The sequence below is a fragment of the Amblyomma americanum genome, chromosome 10 (assembly GCF_052857255.1).
Source record: "Amblyomma americanum isolate KBUSLIRL-KWMA chromosome 10, ASM5285725v1, whole genome shotgun sequence".
Lineage (NCBI taxonomy): Eukaryota > Metazoa > Arthropoda > Arachnida > Ixodida > Ixodidae > Amblyomma > Amblyomma americanum.
Window position 1 is genome coordinate 32650598 of NC_135506.1, and position 21495 is coordinate 32672092.

At 47.4% G+C, this 21495-nt stretch overlaps 3 protein-coding genes across 3 annotated transcripts; all 3 read left to right on the forward strand.

Annotated features, from left to right (window-relative positions):
• The first annotated feature begins 4714 nt into the window (after positions 1 to 4714).
• LOC144108160 (kelch domain-containing protein 3-like) lies at positions 4715 to 5872 on the forward strand. Its single transcript, XM_077641437.1, has one exon. The coding sequence runs from the start codon at positions 4715 to 4717 to the stop codon at positions 5870 to 5872; it is 1158 nt and encodes a 385-aa protein (XP_077497563.1).
• Positions 5873 to 10264: 4392 nt separating this feature from the next.
• LOC144108161 (kelch domain-containing protein 3-like) lies at positions 10265 to 11410 on the forward strand. Its single transcript, XM_077641439.1, has one exon. It carries the CDS (start codon positions 10265 to 10267, stop codon positions 11408 to 11410), a length of 1146 nt encoding a protein of 381 aa, XP_077497565.1.
• Positions 11411 to 18430: 7020 nt separating this feature from the next.
• Positions 18431 to 19924, forward strand: LOC144106730 (uncharacterized). Its single transcript, XM_077639576.1, has 4 exons — positions 18431 to 18635; positions 19531 to 19585; positions 19672 to 19703; positions 19798 to 19924. Exons 1-4 carry the CDS (start codon positions 18441 to 18443, stop codon positions 19834 to 19836), a joined length of 321 nt encoding a protein of 106 aa, XP_077495702.1. The 5' UTR covers positions 18431 to 18440; the 3' UTR covers positions 19837 to 19924.
• Positions 19925 to 21495: the final 1571 nt, after the last annotated feature.

Below are 21495 nucleotides of genomic sequence, written 5' to 3' on the forward strand. Positions count from 1 at the left end.
AAGAAACTTCCTACATGAAAGAAAAATAAAGATCACATGATCATAGAACATCGGCGAGCTTTACTCAACCGGAATATACACACATGAAAATCGGCCAATTCTACTATACCGGGAATAAGCATAGAAAAGTACAGCAAGACACCTTCTATAGCAGTCATAGGACTGTGATTGAAATGATAATATTAATAGTTGGTTTTCGGCGAAAGGAAATGGCGCAGTATCTGTCTCATATATCGTTGGACACCTGAACCACGCCCTAAGGGAAGGGATAAATGAGGGAGTGAAAGAAGAAAGGAAGAAAGAGGTGCCGTAGTGGAGGGCTCTGGGATAATTTCGACCACCTGGGGATCTTTAACGTGCACTGACATCTTAGCGTTTTTCCTCCATAAAAACGCAGCCGACGCGGTCGGGTTCGAACCCGGGAACTCCGGATCAGTAGCCGAGCGCCCTAACCACTGAGCCACCGCGGCGGGTGAGTGATTGAAATGATCGTACTCATTTCAGAGCTGTTGAGCATTATTTTCATCGCGTTAGAATGTCACTTAGAAGAATGTTCTTAATGGGAAATGCAACCTCATAACATTATACTGAATAATCTTGAGAATACAATGAAAGAAATATTAGAAATATCGAAACATGTCACATCATAACATCAGTAGAATATTATACACTGAAATATACCACAGAAATATCATATTCACTTCCCATACAATAACTACTGGGAAGAAGGAATGGCACACGAAAAAAAAATGACATTGAAATACATGTGAAACACCCCGGATGCATTTCAATAGGAAAGTTATAATTATATTACCCAATAATTGAAATCTCAATGTAATGCCCCTTCTTGGCCAAGAGAGAAGAATGCAAGATAACTTATTGGGACACATAGTCCTTAAACCAGTATTGCTTGCGAGTGTTCCTTCTTGGTCGCTCCTGTGTCAAACTGGATTCTTGAGGAGACATCCTCAGTCCAGCTTCCGATGGCTGCCGTCGACGTAGGTTTCCAGGCGGAACAGCTGGGGCTGGCCCACTTTCATCAGGCAGCACTGAACACTGGGCACGCAAGACAGGAGGCACATCTTGCCTGCCTACAGATAAATCACGTGGACACTGAGCACTTGGGGCAGAAGGCACATTACACCCGTTCACACGTAAATCACTCGCATCACTGTGGAGGTGGGACGACATGGATTGTCCAGCTTGTTTCCGTGTAGAACTGGTGAAGCAAGTTCTTGCTTCTGAAGACTGAGGTACTGATGATGCATCAGGAGGCTGCCGAGGCAACACTGGGCCCGCCCAGCATTGATCGTGTGCATGACTTTTAGAATCGTACGGAAACAGTAGCTGAAATAAATCAATATGTTTATCCTCTTCCCGATTCAGTTGTCTCGGTACCTTTGCCAGCTTGGAAGCATTCCATAGATTGCCACCAGTTAGGCGGTATGATGCTGGAACATGTTGAATGACAATCCCGTGGTGCGGAGAAACGTCGGTCTCCTTTCAACTGAATGAGGGGTTTACGAACATTGACAAAGTCCCCTGGCTGAATTCTGGGTGTTCGTGATCCAAGCTTGTTACGTGTGTATTCTTTAATCGTCATCTGTTTCTTCTCCATTCTTTTCCTCAAATCTTGAATAGCTAGATATGGATTCTCAGCAAACAATGAGGGAAATGAAGGAAATACCACAATAGCCAGCTTTGTACGGTGGCATCTGCCATGAAAAAGAATTCCTGGTGCGACCCCTGCTGTGGATGAGGTGTAGAACTATATGTGCCAAAATACTGCGCAATTCTGGTTTTAAAAGGCCCACGTTCCAACGATGACAGCTGAACAAAATACTTGAAAGTTCTGTTAAATCTTTCGATTTGTCCGTTGACCTGTGGTTGATATATCGAAGAATGAGTTAACTTGATAGCCCTGTTACTCAGAATTTGCTTAAATTCCTTCGACATGAAGTGAGGGCCTTGATCGGATACTATCTCTTCTCGATAGCCTTTGTGGGCAAAAACGTAGAGTAATAAATCTGTAATATCTGTAGTGGTAGCATTATCTGCCATCTTCACCTGAGGCCATTTAGAAAAATAGTCAACTAAACTGAAGGCATAGCGACAACGTCGAGACACTCGCTCAAACGGGCCGATTATGTCGATTGCCAACTTTTGCCAAGGCTTATCTGGAAAAGGATCAGGGTGCGAAGGTGGCACAGATGTTTCCGCCGTTTTTACGTCATGAACGGTAGTAGTTGGAGTGATCTCTTCCTCCGACGCGTATGCCGCAGCTGGAATGTAATTTTCATGTGACGCATACTCTTGCACTTCTCTCACAGAAGCTCGACGACGATTGCAGACTGACTGAAAATGTCCAACTCGTCCACAATAAAAACGAGTCCTTCTTTACACAGGACACGTAGGTGCCGACGCTATGTGACGATTCGGTCCACATCTGTAGCAGTAGAAGTGCGCCATGTTATGTGTTGCGCGTCTGTGCGCGCTTATTGACGGAACCCTGTCCAAAAGTTGCGGTCGTTCGGAACGTTGCTGCTGAAGTTGCGTGTACTCGTAGACGGTGTTACGATGCCTTGTTGCTCCGGACGTCTTGAAGAACGGGCGTCTTGAAACGGAGGCAAGGTTTCTTGACGTCGGGGACGAGCTTGATGGAAATACGAAACTTCTCCTTGAATTTGCGGAGGAACTCGTGGAAACGATGGCGTTGCTTGGCGCTGTGAACGAACTTGATGCAATGAGCACGTTGCTTCTTGTATTGGTGCTGCGGCTTCTTGAGGGTCGCGAGCAGTTTGCTCATACCGCAAAGCAATATTCGAAGCTGTGGCGAAGGAGATATCGGATCCTTCTAACAAAAGGCGTTCGCGAACACGTAGCGATGCGACGCCAGTCACGAACCTGCCTCTCATTGCTTCATCTGGGGACGCAAAACTGGACGCGTTCGCCAGATCCCGGAGTGCGGCTATGTATTCTGTGACCGACTCATCTGGCTGCTGCACGCGGTTGTAGAATTGACGTCGTTCAAATGTGTCAATACAGAAGACTCTTGGGCAAGTAATATACATACAAGTCTGATACACATCTGGCGCAGTGTCTCCCATCTCTGTGGACGCTGACGCTGGAAGCGACGCAATCTCCGGTTGCGTCATAGTGCGTTCAGAATAAATTCTGCGCCCTTCGTTCCCTAAATTGTATATCAACAACAATTTCTTGCTTTCAGGTGATGCTGAAGAACCACCAGTTCAGTTCTAATCAAGTTCAAATGTTTGTATTCACTGTGCCCAAGGCCCCGCCGGGCGTCCCGGTCTCAGAAGGAAAGGCTCTGGTGCATGAACGCCGGAGAACCTTTGCGTCGCGTTCGACTTTTTTTTCCGTTGAAAATCATGTTCACAGCTTGTATTTCTCTAGTACAATCGTCCCTCAATTCAACTTTCAAACATCATCGCCAGAAATGACGCATGGCCTTCCGATGCAATACTTAATACGGCGGTTGGTTTCCTCAATAGTCGGTTACGAAAATGGCAGCGGCCTCCCGGTCTCTCAATGGCCGGTCATTAAAACGGTGACAGCTTCCCGGATCCTCCAATGGCCGGTTACGAAATGGCAGCGGCCTCCCGACCTCGTCACTGCCCGGCTATAAAACAACCGCGGCCTCCTCAATCGCTGATAACAAAAATGCTGACCCAGTACAACGTACTTGCGGTTCATCATTCAGTCCGCATTAAATACTGAACATGAAAGTTGGCGGCCTCCCGTTCTTCGCGATTGCCGGTTACAGAAAATGGCGGCAAACGGTCGCCCTCCCTCCTCGTCTGCGCTATAACAAGTTGCACGCAATGGCGGTAACTGCGTAGGTCCGCTAGGCTTAGCGACCTCCTCAACCGACTGTACTCGAGGCGTCTCAAAACGTAACATCGCTCATTTTCACAAGAACGCTCTTCACACGTCAAAAAAATGCCGGTGATGAACGCACTCACTCGCTGTCGACAGCTTCAGTACTACGGGCGAACGCAGCTCGTTGGCAGCGGTATGGTCCTCGATGACGAGGTAGGAGGAAGCAAGTAGCCGCCAAAGTCCTCCGATGAAGTTGAATTTGCCGCCAGAAATTGGCTTTGGAAAACAGAACTGAAGACAACGGGACGTCGTCCCATTTCAACTAAACCGTGACAGCCAATTAACTCACACTAGGCCAATGGGCCTAATGAATCCCATACTCGTCGCCAATGTGGTGTCGTCCAGGAGGGCCATCCTAGAAGTGAGTCGAGACTAAGCAAAACATGACGAATGACGTTTTATTAATGGAGGGATGGGTTTTCATGTGGAACCATCACATGACAATCCAAACTACCGATGCACATCGAAAAGGCCAAATCCAATCCATGGAGAGCAAACTGAAACTGCAAGCCAAGACACAACAGGAGTGAGTAGAAGAAAGAAGGAAAAAATGAGGACTGGCCAGAAGGGAATACCCAAATAAAGAGTAAAATGGGCATTACGAAAGCTTATGATGGTAGGCGTTTTGTTTGTAGAAGAAAATTTTGAACGGCAGAGCAAACATTACCATTGGTATGCCGAAGTACTTGTGTACGGACATCGAGAAGAAAGAAGAAGGAATTGAAGACAGTGAAGAACCTCGTCGCGTGCTGCAGCTGTCGACAGCCAAAAGAAATCTACGCAGCCTTCCCGGGAGGAATTTCCAGGGGCGAAGATGTGGACGGCGCGGCTGGGAGGCGTGCCGGAAGGCGCAAACTACACGGCTGTCTCCATTAATGGCAAGATCTACTCGTTTGACCCCGACCGCGAGGACGTGGACCGCACCACACGCGAGTCCGTCGAAGTCTACGTATTCGACCCTGCGACCTGCCAGTGGAACCAGCTGCAGACGCAGTCCCTTCCGGACGGGAGCCCCTGGCATAATAATTACAGCCGCACGGTCGTCGCCTACGGTGACAGCGCCTACCTCTGGAGCTGCCGGGATTATCTCGAAGTGGGTAGCGTAGTTTACCGCTTCGACACCAGAACGATGGCATGGAGTCTTCTGGAAGTGTCTGGCCAATGGCCAGAATTGCGGTTCGGCCAAACTGCATGCTTGGTGGGCAGCCGAGTCTACCTCTATGGTGGATGGCCGGTGGATGGCCCACCCACGCCGCAGATAGATTTCCTCGACCTGAAGGCATTGCGCTGGCATACTGTGCCAACCAGGGGCGAGCTTCCGGAGAACACCATGTACCACTCGGCGTCCACCATTGGGGACCGTATGTACGTGTGGGGCGGAGCCATTGTGCTCTCTGGCCGAGGCACAGCCTACAGCAGCTCTCTGGTGTATCTGGACACGTCCACCTCGACATGGGTGCGGCCCCGCGTCGATGGCTTTCCCCCCGAAGGACGCGAAGATCACGCCACCTTCGTCTACAACGGAGAGCTGTACGTATTTGGAGGTTTGGACTTCGACCGGGACCGATACTTTGGCATCATCCACAAGTACAGCCCTGAGAGGTCCTCCTGGAGCGTAGTGACGCCGAAGCGGTCAGGCCCGTCGGCCAGGCGGTTCCCGGGCTGCTGCGTGATTGACAATTTGCTTTTCGTCTTCGGTGGTCGAGGATTGAAATCCTACGCAACGGTCGAGCAGTGGATGCAGTCTAGTGCAGAGGAGACTTCTGAACTATGCGAAGAGGCGCTGACGGATATGCACGTCCTAGACTTTTGTCCGACTTTGAAGACTATGTGCCTGATGGCGGTCATAGATGCAAATGTGCATGTCGGCCACCTGCCGCCTGCCATTAAAAAGGAGGTCAGTGCACTCACAAGCTATAGCAGCACTTCGCCGTCATCTCAGCCTGCACGCTCAAGCTGCGCACCAGACTGACTGGACTCTTTAGATGTGGCCATAGACTGTGGGGACGGTAATCTACGCGACCGCTGGGGCGACGCTACAGCAAGAAAAAAAATCTTTCGTGTAAACTGCCTCCTGCTTCGTGCAATGTTTGCACACAAATGCGCAAATGTTCATGTGTCCATGCAGTTCGAATCCAAGTTTCCTTGCTATTATACCTCCAGAGAATAAATGAGAAACGGCTTCTTATACTAAGGCATCTCTCTATTAAAGTTTACTTCATATCAGGCATTTTTTAGACCATTTCACTAACACAACTCTACCTTTGAGTATGAAGGAAGCAACCAGTGTAGAAACCCCACAAGTATTTCATCAATTTTTTGTCACCGTAAAATCTGGCAATCACGCCTAGCATGACTATAGCGACTGGAACGGTTAGGGAATCATAGCGGATTTGAGCCTTGGGCCAGGAGGAATTTTCAAACATTTTATAAAATGGTGTCACTCTTCATCGCAGCCTTATGCTATTATTTCCGGCGTACAGCCTACGTGCTACGCATGTTTATGTGTTAAAATTTTATGCTTTGCTAACTATCTGCGGGTGCATACAGTTGCGTAGTTTTGAACATCGCCTAATAAAACCGGCCGTACCAATGGCAGTAATGTTGCAGTACCCATGGGATACTCAGATATCCTAAATTATTATAAAGGGGTCAGGCTGAAGTATCCACCCCTGCATAAAGATATAAGCATAGAGGATGCTGTTGCATGGCGACAGCTGCAGACGGGTACTTTTCCGAATCTAAAGCTTCTTAATAAAATGTTCCCTACGCAGTATGAGGCTAGGTGCCCATGGTGCGGAGAGAAACCAGATTTATACCATATATCATAGGCCTGTCAAAAGATTGAGGCTCCAACTATTCGTAGAATGAAAAACGCCAGTGCGGAGCATTGGGAGAGTATGCTTTCCAGCGTAAGCTTGAAAGGCCAAAGGTGCATAGTAGAGCTCGCTCGCGGGATGGCCATACTCTGTGGAGCCTCGGACTAAGGCACCAACCCTGTGAATGAAGTCGGAAGACGCCATCGGAAGATGGAAGACGCCGTCTGAAGCCGCGAAGATCTCTTTTCTAGAGCTCAATAAATGTGTTTCCGATCCGATCCGATGTGAATAAATGCACATAACTGCGATGTGACTTTGGAGAGGTTACACATACTGCGCGTGATTATTGGCACTAGGAACATTCTTCGTTCCAAAAATACCGTCATTGCTTTACTCACAGCCCTGGTTAAAGCTAAAGCAAGCAGCGATCGTCGGCGCCTGATCTATGTGCGCTTAACCTGGCTGGTATCACAAACTGTGAATGCAATGTTCCGCTTTCGAAAGGAAGGTTGTGGCATACCCAGAAATGATCGAAAAACGCATTTTCAACGGGAAATTATTTATGAACTTGACGCGATTTTCCATATATCGTGAACTAACCGTACAACAATCAGTTTATCCTCACATATCCCCTCGGCAGGCTTGAGTTTTTTTTCCCTGTCGTCAGAAGCATCCGGAATTGATTATATGTGACAGTATTAACTAATCAGTACGAGCGATACCCAAACATTAGAAGAAATATTTTTCTGCGCAATGACAATAAAAATTGCCAAAATATTCATCTGACTTTCAAGCAGAAACATTAGCCATATAAAAAGCAATACATTTTATTCAGTGTAAAAGTGGCCGTCAAGAACTTCAAATCTTTACCGGTAGCTTGTCGGCAGCTAAAGCCAGAAGAGAATCCGAGCAACACTAACACTATTTTTCACACAGTCAACGGAAAACGGCAAACTCTCCAGCGATACCAAATATTTTTAATTTATTTCAAGGGGCACAGTGGAAATACTGGCAGCGAAACAACAGCTTATCTTGCGAAGAAAGCGAAAGATACTGGAGAGGAGGGGAAACTCCCGATAACTATGCAATTTATAAGAAAGCAACTGAAAATGGAACTTGCACATAAATGAAATAACATCTGGCACAACGAAGGAAAGAATACCTTTGCATTTCAGTGGGTTAAGAGCACTAAGCAAATGTCAGGAACATTTCCTACAAATCACCACTAGTCAATAACCATCACAGGACACGGGCAATTTACATTTTTCTTCCAGCGAGTTAACATTAGTGGAGAGCGCAGTTACCGTTCTGATCCTGAAGTACAAGATTTTGATCACTACGCGCATAATTGCGTCTTAACGGAGCACGAAAGAAAAATATTGACAGGAAAACTTGCAAAAAACCCACAAAGGAAAACCTGAGATAATAAAAGATGAAAAGCTAGTTAAAATGTTACAGGACGTGGTAACAATATACTGGAGAAATCATACGAAAAACAGTAGCCTGCGTTGACCGCCACTGTCACTCCTGTGGCAGCAAGGCTGAGGGCTAGAGTGCTTCCATGGTGGCAACATAGCAACAAAAAAAAAACAATCAGTTAACAAAACACAATCCGCAGACACCTGCCACACCACATTTGAATACACCTGGCAGATAACATTTGAAGACGAGACCTAGAGACCACATATTGGCACAGAAGGAGGGGCAAAAATCTACAAATCAAGAAAACCAATCAAGAAGGTTCGGAGCTTTCAGGATTTCCTATAGTGTAGGCAACAAACATTCACAATTAACCAGGATCTGCCTTATGTTTAGTAAATTTACTTGAGGAAAAGACATTACGTGAATCAACGATGGCTTCGACAACCGAAGAGGAATAACAAGGAGGAAGACAGAAGAAGGAGAAAAACATGACATTACTGGACGCGCGTGGGGAGTCTAGAGAGAAGGCAAACTTTACCTGTCTTCGCTGGTTTCACCTCCTGAACATTTTCCTGTTTTCAACTTTATCAAAATGGTTTCTTTTATTGTCTTTGCACTATGCCCCTTTCTTTTGTTTTTAATTAGATTTTCATCAGCCGCGATGCCTTAGTGTTGCGGGCGAGGTATTCTTTTATCGACCTCAACCTAAAGTACGTATTCTGATGAAGCTGTTTTGACTTAAACGAGGGAGAGAGAGAAAGGAATTTTAATGAGGTGGAAGGAGGAAAGGTCGGCCGGTGGTGATATGACCCTGGCCTGCTGCTTCACACCCGGGAGAGGGGAAAGGGAGGAAAGGTAAACCGGGAATGAAGGCCGATGTTGGCATAATACCATGAGTTTCATGGGGTGATGTCCACACACACACACACACTGGCTGGCACTCGCATCGCGGTGAGTAGACGCATGTGAAATTCATGTCTTGAACACACGTATATGTTGAGGGAAGAGCAGCCTGCTCTCAAGTCCGACAACAGCGCGGACTCCGCCGCAGGGACAGCTTTCATGGAATTGCGTTCAGCATAGCCTTAGGGAAGGAATTTTCCTTCAGTTTCGAGCACTCAACTGCGACAGCCTGAGTCCGAATAGAGTGCGAGACGCGCATTTGTGTTGACGGAGAAATTAGAAAAAGAATAGAAACAAATTGAATACTTTCATATTAGCTTTTGCCTAATTTACCATTTATCACAACAAGCGTGAACACAGTCATTTTTATGTCGCGTTTGGAGCTGCCGAATGAAAGCGTGCCTCGACGCTAGCGTTGGCATTCATACAGCTCGCGCAGGTCTTAACCGGTACGCATCAAATCGCTCTCTCTCTCTCTGCTTACTGCTGCTTACGAGAATTCCGACCGTTTTGCGTTCCGAGAGAATTCTGTGCGTTTGTAAACACTTGGAATCCCAGGCACATTTGGCCTTTCAGCAGAAGTTCACATTTCTGTGAAAAACAGTGGTCTTTAGGGAAGTGGGCCAAAGGGCATTGTTGCGTGCACCTCAGAGGCATCGTCATCCGTTTGGTGGGCGACGCGGCATTCTCTAAAAACGCCTTGCCTCTTTGCCAGCATTTCAACAGCACATTTCATCCTTTTCTTCACCACTTGGCAAAGTATAGATGGGTTTTGATTACTGTTTGGCAAACGTGGGTGAACACATTTTTACAAAAAGGCGCCAAGAAGGGGAACAGAGGAAATGACAAATACACAGAAGACAGACACGCCGGCGCGCAAACACCTGGCAGCTAATTTAATTTTGCGCAGAATAAGTCACTGCGACCAAGCGAAGGACACAGAAAAACCTGAAGGCCAACACGTAACCCTTCACAAAACAATGTTCAGTCACTTTATATATTTTTTGTTATTATCCTATAATTACATATGGCTTTTGCCAGTGCACCCAAAGTATGTAAGTTCGCCAGTAGGGGCACTGGAACATCCCTCACACAGGTGCACGTGCATAAAGGAGAAAGAAGAAAGGGTTGAAGAAGACGATCCCGCACGCGCACGTGCACGTTCTACGACCGAAAAGAAACCTGCGCATCTTTCCCGGGAGGAATTTGCAGTAACGAAGATGTGGACGGTGCGGCTGGGAGGCGTGCCGGAAGGCGCATGCTACACGTCTGTCTCCATTAATGGCAAGATCTACTCGTTCGACCCCGACCGCGAGGACGTGGACCGCACCACACGCGAGTCCGTCGAAGTCTACGTATTCGACCCTGCGACCTGCCAGTGGAACCAGCTGCAGACGCAGTCCCTTCCGGACGGGAGCCCCTGGCATAATAATTACAGCCGCACGGTCGTCGCCTACGGTGATAGCGCTTACCTCTGGAGCAGCCGGGATTATATCGAAAGGGGTAGCGCAGTTTACCGCTTCGACACCAGAACGATGGCATGGAGTCTTCTGGAAGTGTCTGGCATATGGCCAGAATTTCGGTTCGGCCAAACTGCATGCTTGGTCGGCAGCCGAGTCTACCTCTATGGTGGATGGCCGGTGGATGGCCCACCCACGCCGCAGATAGATTTCCTCGACCTGAAGACATTGCGCTGGCATACTGTGCCAACCAGAGGCGAGCTTCCGGAGAACACCATGTACCATTCGGCGTCCGCCATTGGGGACCGTATGTACGTGTGGGGCGGAGCCCTTGTGCTCTCTGGCCGAGGCACAGCCTACAGCAGCTCTCTGGTGTATCTGGACACGTCCACCTCGACATGGGTGCGGCCCCGCGTCGATGGCTTTCCCCCCGAAGGGCGCGAAGATCACGCCACCTTCGTCTACAACGGAGAGCTGTATGTATTTGGAGGTTTGGACTTCGACCGGGACCGATACTTTGGCATCATCCACAAGTACAGCCCTGAGAGGTCCTCCTGGAGCGTAGTGACGCCGAAGCGGTCAGGCCCGTCGGCCAGGCGGTTCCCGGGCTGCTGCGTGATTGACAATTTGCTTTTCGTCTTCGGTGGTCGAGGATTGAAATCCTATGCAACGGTCGAGCAGTGGATGCAGTCTAGTGCAGAGGAGACTTCTGAACTATGCGAAGAGGCGCTGACGGATATGCACTTGCTAGACTTTTGTCCTACATTGAAGACTATGTGTCTGATGGCTGTCATAGATGCACGCGTGCATGTCGGCCACCTGCCGCCTGCCATTAAAAAGGAGGTCAGTGCACTCACAAGGTACAGCAGCACTTCGCCGTCATCTCAGCCTGCAGGCTCAAGCTGAGCACTAGACTGCCAGGAATCTTTCGATGAAGCCATAGAAGATGGGGACGATGGGGACGCGACCGCTGTAGCAACGCTCTAGCAAAAAAAAAACCCTTTCGAGTAAATTACCGCCTCCTTCGTGCAATTTTCGCACACAAACGCACAGATGTTCATGCTTCCTGTTTGTTCCAAATATATTTGCTGTTCGCTTCATTTCTCCGGAACAGAAATGAGGACCAGCTTCTTAAACCAAGTCAGTCTCTTCTTATATACTTCATTTTAGGCGTTTTCTTTAGGGTATTTTTCATCATCATCATCATAATCAGCTTGACTACACCTACTGCAGGGCAAACTCCTCTCGCATGTCTCTCAATTAACCCTGTCCTTTGCCAGCTGCGCCCACCTAATGCCTGCGAACTTCCTAATCCCATCCGCCCACCTAGCTTTCTGCCGCCCCCTGCTACGCTTGCCTTCTCTTGAAATCCACTCCGTTACTCTTAAGGACCAGCGGTTATCTTGCCTTCGCATCACATGCCCGGCCCAACCTCCTTTATTCCTCGTGATTTCGACTAGGATGTCGTTAACCCGCGTTTGTTCCCTCACCCACTCTGCCCGCTTCCCGGTCTGTTAACGTTACACCTATCACTTTCTCCTCTATAGCTCGTTGCGTTGTCCTTAACTTGAGCTGAAAACTTTTCGTTAGCCTCCATGTTTCTGCCCCTAGGTGCGTACCGGTAAGATACAGCTGCTGTACGTTTTTCTCTTGAGTAATATTGGTAAACTGCGGTTAATAATCTGAATGGCAGTTTATACTATTGCAGTAACATAACTCTGAGTATGTACGGTAGCAGCCGTTGTCGAAACCAGAGAAGTATTTCATCAGTTCTTTGTCGCCGTAAATCTTCTGGCAATCAAGCTTTACTGAATGGCTTAAGCGACTGGAACGATTTGGTAGTGATTCCGGTTTGGAGCCCTGGTGCAAGGGCGAGTTTGCAAACATCATTTCAAAATGCGGTATTGCTATTTACGGCAGCCCTATGCCATGATTTTTGGTATACGGCCTACGGGCTATGCATGTTATAGGTGCTATACCATACCAAGCAATCGTGAACAAAAGCAATTTTAAGCGGGAAACTGTTTATGAACGCATTTTTTTCATGAAATGAAAATTTCACTGTAACAATCACTATATCCGCAGATCACCGGACAGCAGTCATTTTTTTTTTCTATTCGCGTTTTCGCTATAGTCAAAAGCGTCCCCCATTGGTTTTTTATGGCAGTCTTAACTGCTCGATGCGGGCGATGGAAACACTTTAAAAGAAAGATTTTGCTACATATCGGAATAATGGACTATTACCTTTGCGGCGAGGACTTGGCCTTCGCTGCACGATAAAAAGATACGTGCTGACAGCGTGGAGATCCCGAGCAGATCCCTGAACAATGCAGGCTCCAGCAGCTTCCTTCCAAGGAAGAACTTGAAGACCGACGCACCACACATCGGCTGCACCCTGTTATTTTAAAGCAGACAGTACTGTTTACTTCGACGCGTTTGCCTTGTCGCGCGGCGGTTAATTTCATTAACACCGGAGGATGTTGTCGGTACGTTCACGTGCTTTAGATATGCGGAACGATGTGTTGTTGTGTGAGGGGACCTCTTTCGATAATGTGCCCCGCGAGCATTCGCCTCGTCACAAGTGAATGGAGGAAATCGCAGCTGGCACCGTGAAGAACGCATTTAATCTTGGGAGCACGAAAGCATTTTATTCTGTTACCACTTCTGACAGTTCTGTTACCACGGTCTCATTTAAAATGTTACGCACCAAGTTTCATGATCTCCGGTGCATCCACTCCACGAAGCTCCAAGTGCTCGGCAGGTAGCTCAGTTTTTATGCACTGTTGCAACCGTCGACTGTCTGTGCTGGCTTTAAAGTTGTTGGCTCGAATGGAACAATTTACCAGAAGAGGTCGTCACAGCTGACGATGTTCACTTCGCTCAACTTATTCATAACTTGTAATTACTTGAATATTCCTTGCACTCTGTTGTTCTCGTGGATTTTATAACAGGTCTTTTTTTTAATTGGTTTTGAGGGGAAAGGAAATGGCGCAGTATCTGTCTCATATATCGTTGGACACCTGAACGGCGCCGTAAGGGAAGGGATAAATGAGGGAGTGAAAGAAGAAAGGAAGAAGAGGTGCCGTAGTGTAGGGCTCCGGAATAATTTCTACCACCTGGGGATCTTTAACGTGCACTGACATCGCACAGCACACGGGCGCCTTAGCGTTTTTCCTCCATAAAAACGCAGCCACCGCGGTCGGGTTCGAACCCGGGAACTCCGGATCAGTAGCCGAGAGCCCTAACCACTGAGCCACCGCGGCGGGTCATAATTTAGAAATGAAAGAAAAAGACGTTAGGCTTTTTTTCTTCGTTTGCGCTGATAATGTCTCATTAACTGCTCAGCGACCAGTTAAACGCCAGGAGAGAGCTGCCTCAACTGCTCTGCAGAGCATTTATTATTTTCTGAATATAAACCAGCACTTGCGCTAAGAATATCCACTTACGAATCGCTTCAGTGTTCAGCCGCTCTTCGAAGCCGACGACGAAGAGATCAAAGAACAGTCGGTGCAGCCAGGCACAGCGTTGAACACAGTGCTGTAGTGACCCCTCCTTGCACATCATGTCTTCTTTTCGGAAGTCGACAGAGAAGATATTTAAAGTACCCGCTGCCCCAAGCAATAAGATGCAAGGCGAGACTGGTGTCAAAACTCCAGGAAGATCTGCGCCGCAGGAGACACGCCTGGACAGGTCACCGTGGACAGTCATCAGTCCCGTGGCAAAAGTAAGACCAACTTTTTTTTTAATTTTCACCGTTTCATAGAGATCGGCGGCACGATTAAGTTCCGCTGTTAGTACTGTGTCATAGCCGAATGGCAATCGCAGAAAAAAAAGCCCCCAGAGGGGGCATGCATTCACAGAGCTTGACATCGTAAACCTTTATACGGTACTTGGTTGCCTTGCAGGGAATTTCTCGCACTCCTGTGCAGTGCCATTTAATGTGTGGCAAAATTAGTCCTTAACATTGATGGTGCAGATAATAGCTGAATAGGTATATTTTGATAGACGTACATGCGTATTGAATGTGAGCATAGGTAACAAAATTACTGAGTAAAGAAACTCGAATGGAATTTGTCGCGTCATTCATAGACAGAGCTGATGGCTGTGCTCAACTAGATGATAATTTCTGGACATATCTCAATATCTTTGGAAGTGCGCCGCCTTCTTTTTTTTCGTAGCTTCTGAAGCTGTATCTTCGACTGCCGGCGCGTTTGAGTTTTGTAAGAGGCACGTCCGGCCTCTCTAGTGCTCCACAGGGCACAAGCACAGCTTTGAATGGCAAGTGAAACACCTGTGCCAGCAGGTGTGCGCTTCGACATGTGCATCGTCTTGGAAAATTCACTTTAGTCACTGTAAATTGACCTCATCACCTGTCATCTACTATTTGCCTCTTTCATCTTACGCGATGCGGGGCCGCCGACATAAAGAGTATTACCTTTTGCTGACCACCCCATGTTTACTGACATCAACGTTTTTTTTTTATCTATTGAGCACTACTTCCGTGTTCAGTGCTGTTTGTTGTGCACTTCATAGCAATTAGCCGGCCCCCATAACACCTGGTTGGCGCGATAAACCATATCTATATTAAAGTTATCAGGGTCAGGTGAGTGCAGATCTTTAGAATGACGCTGGGCAAATTGTGCTAGAAAAACTGGCCGCCCCGTGTACACAATGCTTCCGGAATCTTGGAAGAATGCTATAGACAGAGCTGATGGCTGTGCTCAACGCTAACGTTATCTTAATTTGTAAGAGAGTGGATGTCATGGTTTTGAAAAAATTTAACTCGATCAGCTTACTGTAAACTGCCGACAAGGTATTTACTATGTAAGGAATTCGCTCATAGAGTTCGAGCATCCTTAGACTTGAAGCAACCAAATGACCAGACGGCTTTCGTAAAGGCTACTCTACAATAGAGCACATTTGAACCATCTATCATGTGACAGAAAGATGCGTAGAATATCACCATCTTTAATGTAGCTATAATAGATTTCGAGAAAGCATGTGCCTCATTCTAAACCTCACAAATCATTCAGGGATGGCACAAGGTTGTAGAAGAGGTGTATTGAAGAATACAGCGAAATATATATAGCAGTTGCGCTGCTAAAATATACCTCCACATAGAAAGTAATAAAGGCAGAACCATGAAGAATGCCGGCAGGGAAAGAAGAACTCGTCAGTGCTACTTTTCGCGTGTTTACTGGAGGTCTTGATTAAGAATTGTTTGGGATACAAGTTAATGCAGAATAGATTAGTAATCTGCGATTTGTTGATCAGATTGCTGCACTAAGTAACTCTGATGAAGAGCTGCAAAACATGATCGAGGACCTAAGCAGAAAAAGCACAGCTGTCGATCTAAAAATTAAAATCCTAATATTTAACACTCCCGCAATGTAGCAGCAGTTTACAACGGGCAACGAAGCAAAGAAAAAAGGGGAAGGGAATACATCTACTGCGGGCAGATAGTAACCACAAATCTGAAGCACAAGAGAGGTAGGTAGGGGTAACGTTTATTTTGCTCTATTTTACACAGGTATTAGCGGTTTCAGATGGCTTCTTCCATCTTGCTCCAGGGTTGGTTCCCTTAGTCCAGGGCTCGACTGAGGGTAGCTGACCTGCGAGTGCGTCTTACTATAGTCCTTGCTGGACTTTTACGATGTCGCTGGAAAGCATCCTCTACCACTGTTCCGAACTCGCGTTTTCTACTATGGTTAGCCCGCCGACTTTCTGGCATGCCCATGTGGTGTGGTATAGGGCTCGTTTATCTGCACGCCACAGGCATACGCTTTAGTACTGTGTGGGATAGATTTTACTTATCGTGTTTAAGCACGGGAGAGTTCCCGTTGGCAGTTGTCGTCACGCTACGGCGTCCTCCCTGCTTAGCTGTTCATGTGGGGGGGGAGATACTTTTTGCTTGTCCCTCTCAAGTAGTCTTTAATCTCTGCATAGCTTTGGTCTACCGGTTCCGGGTCCTCTGTGGAGGTGAGGTGGATAGACGCTCGGTTTGTTGCGTACCCTCGAGCTGTCCTGTCTGCCTCCTGATTTCCCGTAATGTCGGTGTGACCCGGTATCCAAACAATCGCGTGTTTGGCTTGGTTGTTGTTGTTGGGGTTGCCACATGAGCGGAGAATTCGGAACGCGTTGTGGCTGATTCTGCCGTATAGATAGTTACGGCATGCTGCTTGGGAGTCTGCGAGCATGGTTAGAGACCTGTTTAATCGGTAGCCCTCCGCTGTCGCTAGAGCTACGGCTGCCTCTACGGCCTCGGCTACCGTGCAGTTGCGTATTGACGCACTGGTGATAACTGATGATTGTTTAGGGCAATGGACTGGATTCCAAGATAACGCAAGAGTAGAAGGGGCTTGCAGAGAGTCAGGTGGCTGGATGCGATCACAAGGTTTCCAGGGTGAATTGTGGCCACAGCTGTCACTGGACACAGTTAATGGAAGACACATGGGAGAAGATGCATTTATAGCGAGCTAGGCGTAGTTTTTCTGCTGATGATATTAAAATTCGAGTGTATTGTTATTTCGCAGCAGGGCATTGCCCTCGGTGTGCAACTCATGGCCTGACTGAGCCTCTTGCCTAGGTCATTTTTATCCTCATTTGTAGATAATGCTGTGCGGCGAGTTTAGTGAAGTAGGTGTTGACGACTGCACAGAAGTGGTGGTTTCGCGAAGCAATTGGAATAAGCAATGCGAGGCGCTGACAACAATCGTTCATTTTCTGCGTGCCCGCGAATAGTGATACCAGAATAACTGACATTCCAAGTAATCTGGAAACCGCTGCAGTTGCTCAGTGGTTATGGCGCTCGGCTGCTGGCCCGAAAGACGCGGGTTTGATCCCGGCCGCGGCGGTCGAATTTCGATGGAGGCGAAATTCTAGAGGCCCGTGTGGTGTGCGATGTCAGTGCACGTAAAAGAACCCCAGGTGGTCGAAGTCTCCGGAGCCCGTCACTACGGCGTCCCTCATAGCCTGAGTCGCTTTGAGACGTTAAATCCCCATGCATAAACCATATACCTGCAAGTAATCTGGATAATTCTTCGATGACATTTTCTAAACAGGCTTTTTACTGATGACACAATGGCTGCTGTGTAGGCCGAACAGGAGTGGAAGGAAAATATGCACGTATGTCCGATCAGTTTATCGCCACCTTTGCCGTGAAAGGTTGGTGACTGTTGTGCGTGACGCACTGTCACGGCACTTGTGGCGTGAAATGCAAGGCATCGATACGGATCAAAAATTTTTCTTGGGCAAGCCCAATTCCATTCCGGGTTTTCTTCGGGCTCGCGGTGTTCTTTGTCCTTGAGCTTTTTTTTGAGTAGTTACCCTATACAAGGGAGTCACAACTCCGTAATACGGAGAAGAATTGGGCATGCCAGCCTGTAAATACACAAGTAAATGAAGCAATACAAAAGGTTCAGTTATCATCTTAATATATCTTTATGTGATTTATTTTTCAGTACATTCATGACAAACCGGTCCCTCCCCTAGTGAAGACCGTCAGGGGCCGGAAATGGTTATCGACAAAGGTAAGACACGAGCAAGGTTTCCGCGCTCGGTATACTGAACCACTTGTCCACGCACACCACCCTTCTTTCTAACTTTTCTGGTATTATCGGATATGCTATTTTTTTCGGAATACAATAAAACTACGAGCCCTCAAAAACAGGCAGGTCTGCTTTAATCACAGAAGCGTTCAGATAGAATTGGCCAGCCGGTTTTTCAAGGTTACTGATTGAGGCGAGCCTCGAAGAAAAAAGCCTGAGGGATGGTGTAGCCGCATGGTTCTGCTGTTCCGTTGAGCCATTGCCTAACAAGTCTGATCTATAAACCGCTTCTGCTGCACCTAACATTTCGCATTAGCCTCACCCAAATTGCCATCTATCTCGCTCATTTCATTTAGTGTCATTGCGGAGTAAATTGTTGCACAGGCAGCATGACATGCCTTCTTTGTATTCGCGACTGCTGCTTCTTGACCGTAAGGACAACGCATGCACTTGGCCCTTTGCAGTCTTTGACAGCGGCGACTACACCTGCTCGCATGCCCCAGTCGCCGGGGCCATCCAAGCCGCGAGCGGCCTCTCTGCCCGAGAGGCGATACCACTCGTCGAATACCGGGATGCTTAATAAGGTGTGTTTTATTGGTGCTTCGCACGGAACAGCTTCCCTGCACGTATACAAGCTGATTTGTTTGCAACTAACTGCTTAAGGTCAGCAAAACAAGAAGGAAGCAATTCACGATTTGTTACTGCGGTGTGACGATCTTCAAGAAATGACTAGACTATCGTGCATCAGAGAAGTGGATACAGCTGATATCGTTTCTTTGAAAGACCTTTTGCAAGACTGCACTAAATAGTCACAAAGTAATTGCCAATATAATGAGCATATATGCTATCTTTGAAGCTTATAGCTCCTACTCTTACGTTCTTGGCTTCGCAAACCTTTTGAGCGCATTGTAGTTGTGCCAATATGTGACAACTGCAGGTAAATTGATAAGAATGTTCCAGGCTATTAGTTTCCTTGTGAAAGTATGCAAATAAGCTATCACCTCGCTAGAGAGTGAACCCCACAGCGGGCGCATGACTGATTAGTGTCAAATGTTATGTCATCCACTGTTCTAGCTGACATGAAGTATAACAACAAACTGTTGCGATATAAATTATCTTTATACAGGCAGCCCCTAAAACAAATACTGGAATTCTCTTTCTTGTTTATTTTTTTCGACATTTATTAAAGCTTAAACCCATAACTTTCCACTTCAGCAGGGTTATCAGAATGTCTGAGATTAAAACCTACACATTAAGCTATTTGCGTAAAACTTTTGTGATGACTCTCACTTTTGAAGGGTCCTTGTCATAGATGTGTCATAGGAGTCGTCTAAAGACAAAACATAACACTGAAAAAATTCGTATCGAAAGAAGATTGATCCTAAAAAAAGCGCAATGGATGCCGTTGAAAATGGGTCTAAACTATTGTGCGCTTGCACTTTGTCTCATTACTCGTTGTTTGCTTGTGTGTTTTCGCAGATTGGTGTGACTCCTCTTGTGACGCCTACTAAGCCCATCGTAATCAAGCACACGGGTATGTAGTAATTACGCCGCAAGCTGCCTGCAACATGATCCGGTAGAGTGCAGCATATGTACTGACGCGTCTGCCTTTGCTTTCAGTTTCAGCTGAGACTGGTAACGAGAATGAGACGGTGCGTATAGATCCCCGTTCTTCGCTTGCCTCTCAGTTCTGTGCTTTCTGCTTGCGGTCCTGATTTCACAAGGCTGACTGCTTTGTATGCGCAGGACTTGCAGGACTCCGTGCTTGAAGTGATCCAACACTGATCGGGAGCTGTGGTGCTCGGAGTTGTGGGGTGTGGGACGGAGTTGTGGGACGGCTTTTTCCGACGGCCAACTAAATGATGAAAAAGACCGGTCGTTGATGTTTGTTCACCTACAAATAAACGCGTGTTGTGTCTTGCGTGAAAGTGCAGACGATGTACTGAAAGCTGATGTTTGTGTATACATTCCCAAATAAACAAGCACAGAGAGAACCAAACGACTCTACTTGGCGAGCATTTGCCGAGTGAATTGGGACAGGTGACAAGCCTACAGCAGTGAGGTCATTAAAGGGTGAAGAAAATAAAGGTGTTAGCTTATATTATCTAAAAAAGCCTCCGTCACCTCAAACAGCGCAGTCAAGGAGGTCGAGCGCACATCCTAGCTTGGACAGAAGCCTGCAAAGACAGGGGCGCGTTCAAAGGCCAAAGGCCCTGGGCCTATATCGCGGGTTCCATCAGCTATAAGCCGCCCTGAACGAATTACTCGTCTGTTGCAATTTGTTTAATGCTTGTAAGCGCTACCTGCGACGAGGTACAACAGGAATGTTTTGCTTGCTGTGCACGTCTGAGTCCTAGCTGTCATCACAGCAGCGAGACAGCATCATTTGGCAACACGTTTAGGATATTCTATTTTGTTTCACGCAGCGAGTCATTTTATTCGCGTGCAAATTTTTTTACACCATCTCAAGGCGCAAGGTAAGTATCATATCTTGAGCCAATGAACATCTTGCATAGACGCTGTCATGGTGGTCTGTGTACACTCTGTGCAGAGGAGGAAGAGGAGAAAAAACTTTTATTATAGTTAGTCTTCCATCGTTATCATCATCATCATCATTATTATTATCATCATCATCATTATCATCATCGTCGTCGTCGTCTTCCTGAGTGGAGCCCTCAATGCAGGGCTCTATCCTAGTCGAAATCAAGAGGAAGAAATGGGCTTGGACAGGGCATGTAATGTGAAGGCAAGATAACCGCCGATCCTTAAGGGTAACGGTGTGAACTCCAAGAGAAGGCAACCGTAGCAGGGGGCGGCAGAAGGTTAGATGGGCGGATGAGATTAAGAAGTTAGTTACTTGAAGAGAAGGCACGCTAGCTGTCTTGCAGCGGGTTAACTCCTCAGTGACGGAAGATATTAAGGGGTGAAAGGGGGGCCGATATGTAAAAATACTGGTAACGGTAACGATAACTGTCGCTGATTTCCCTCGAATTAAGCTGGTCTTCGCAGTGAGCGCGTTATACATCACGCGTGCTGACTACTGCACCCGGCACCTCGCAGATGGAGTGCCTGCGGTCGGTGCTAACACTCGCCAGCGAGGCCGTCGAGCGCGACGCCCCCCATCGCATGGAGACCCTGGTTCGGAGGCTGCGGGAGGCTAGTGTTCCTGTATATGCTCCCGCAGGGAGCAGCATATACAGGAACACTACGGGAGGCTTTCCTCCTGCCCCACCTTTCGGCGCAGGCGCGCAAGACGCTGCTCGAACTGACTGAGCTGCGCGCCTCCAGATGGCAGTTCAACCTCGCCCAGCAGCTGTACTACTTCCCTTATACGCAAGCCTCGAGCACCGCAAGCGAGCCGCCGATGTCGCCAAGGTGTCGATCATGACGACCAGTCGCCTCTTTCTGTATTCGGGAATATATCTGGCTGCACCGCAGCTTGCT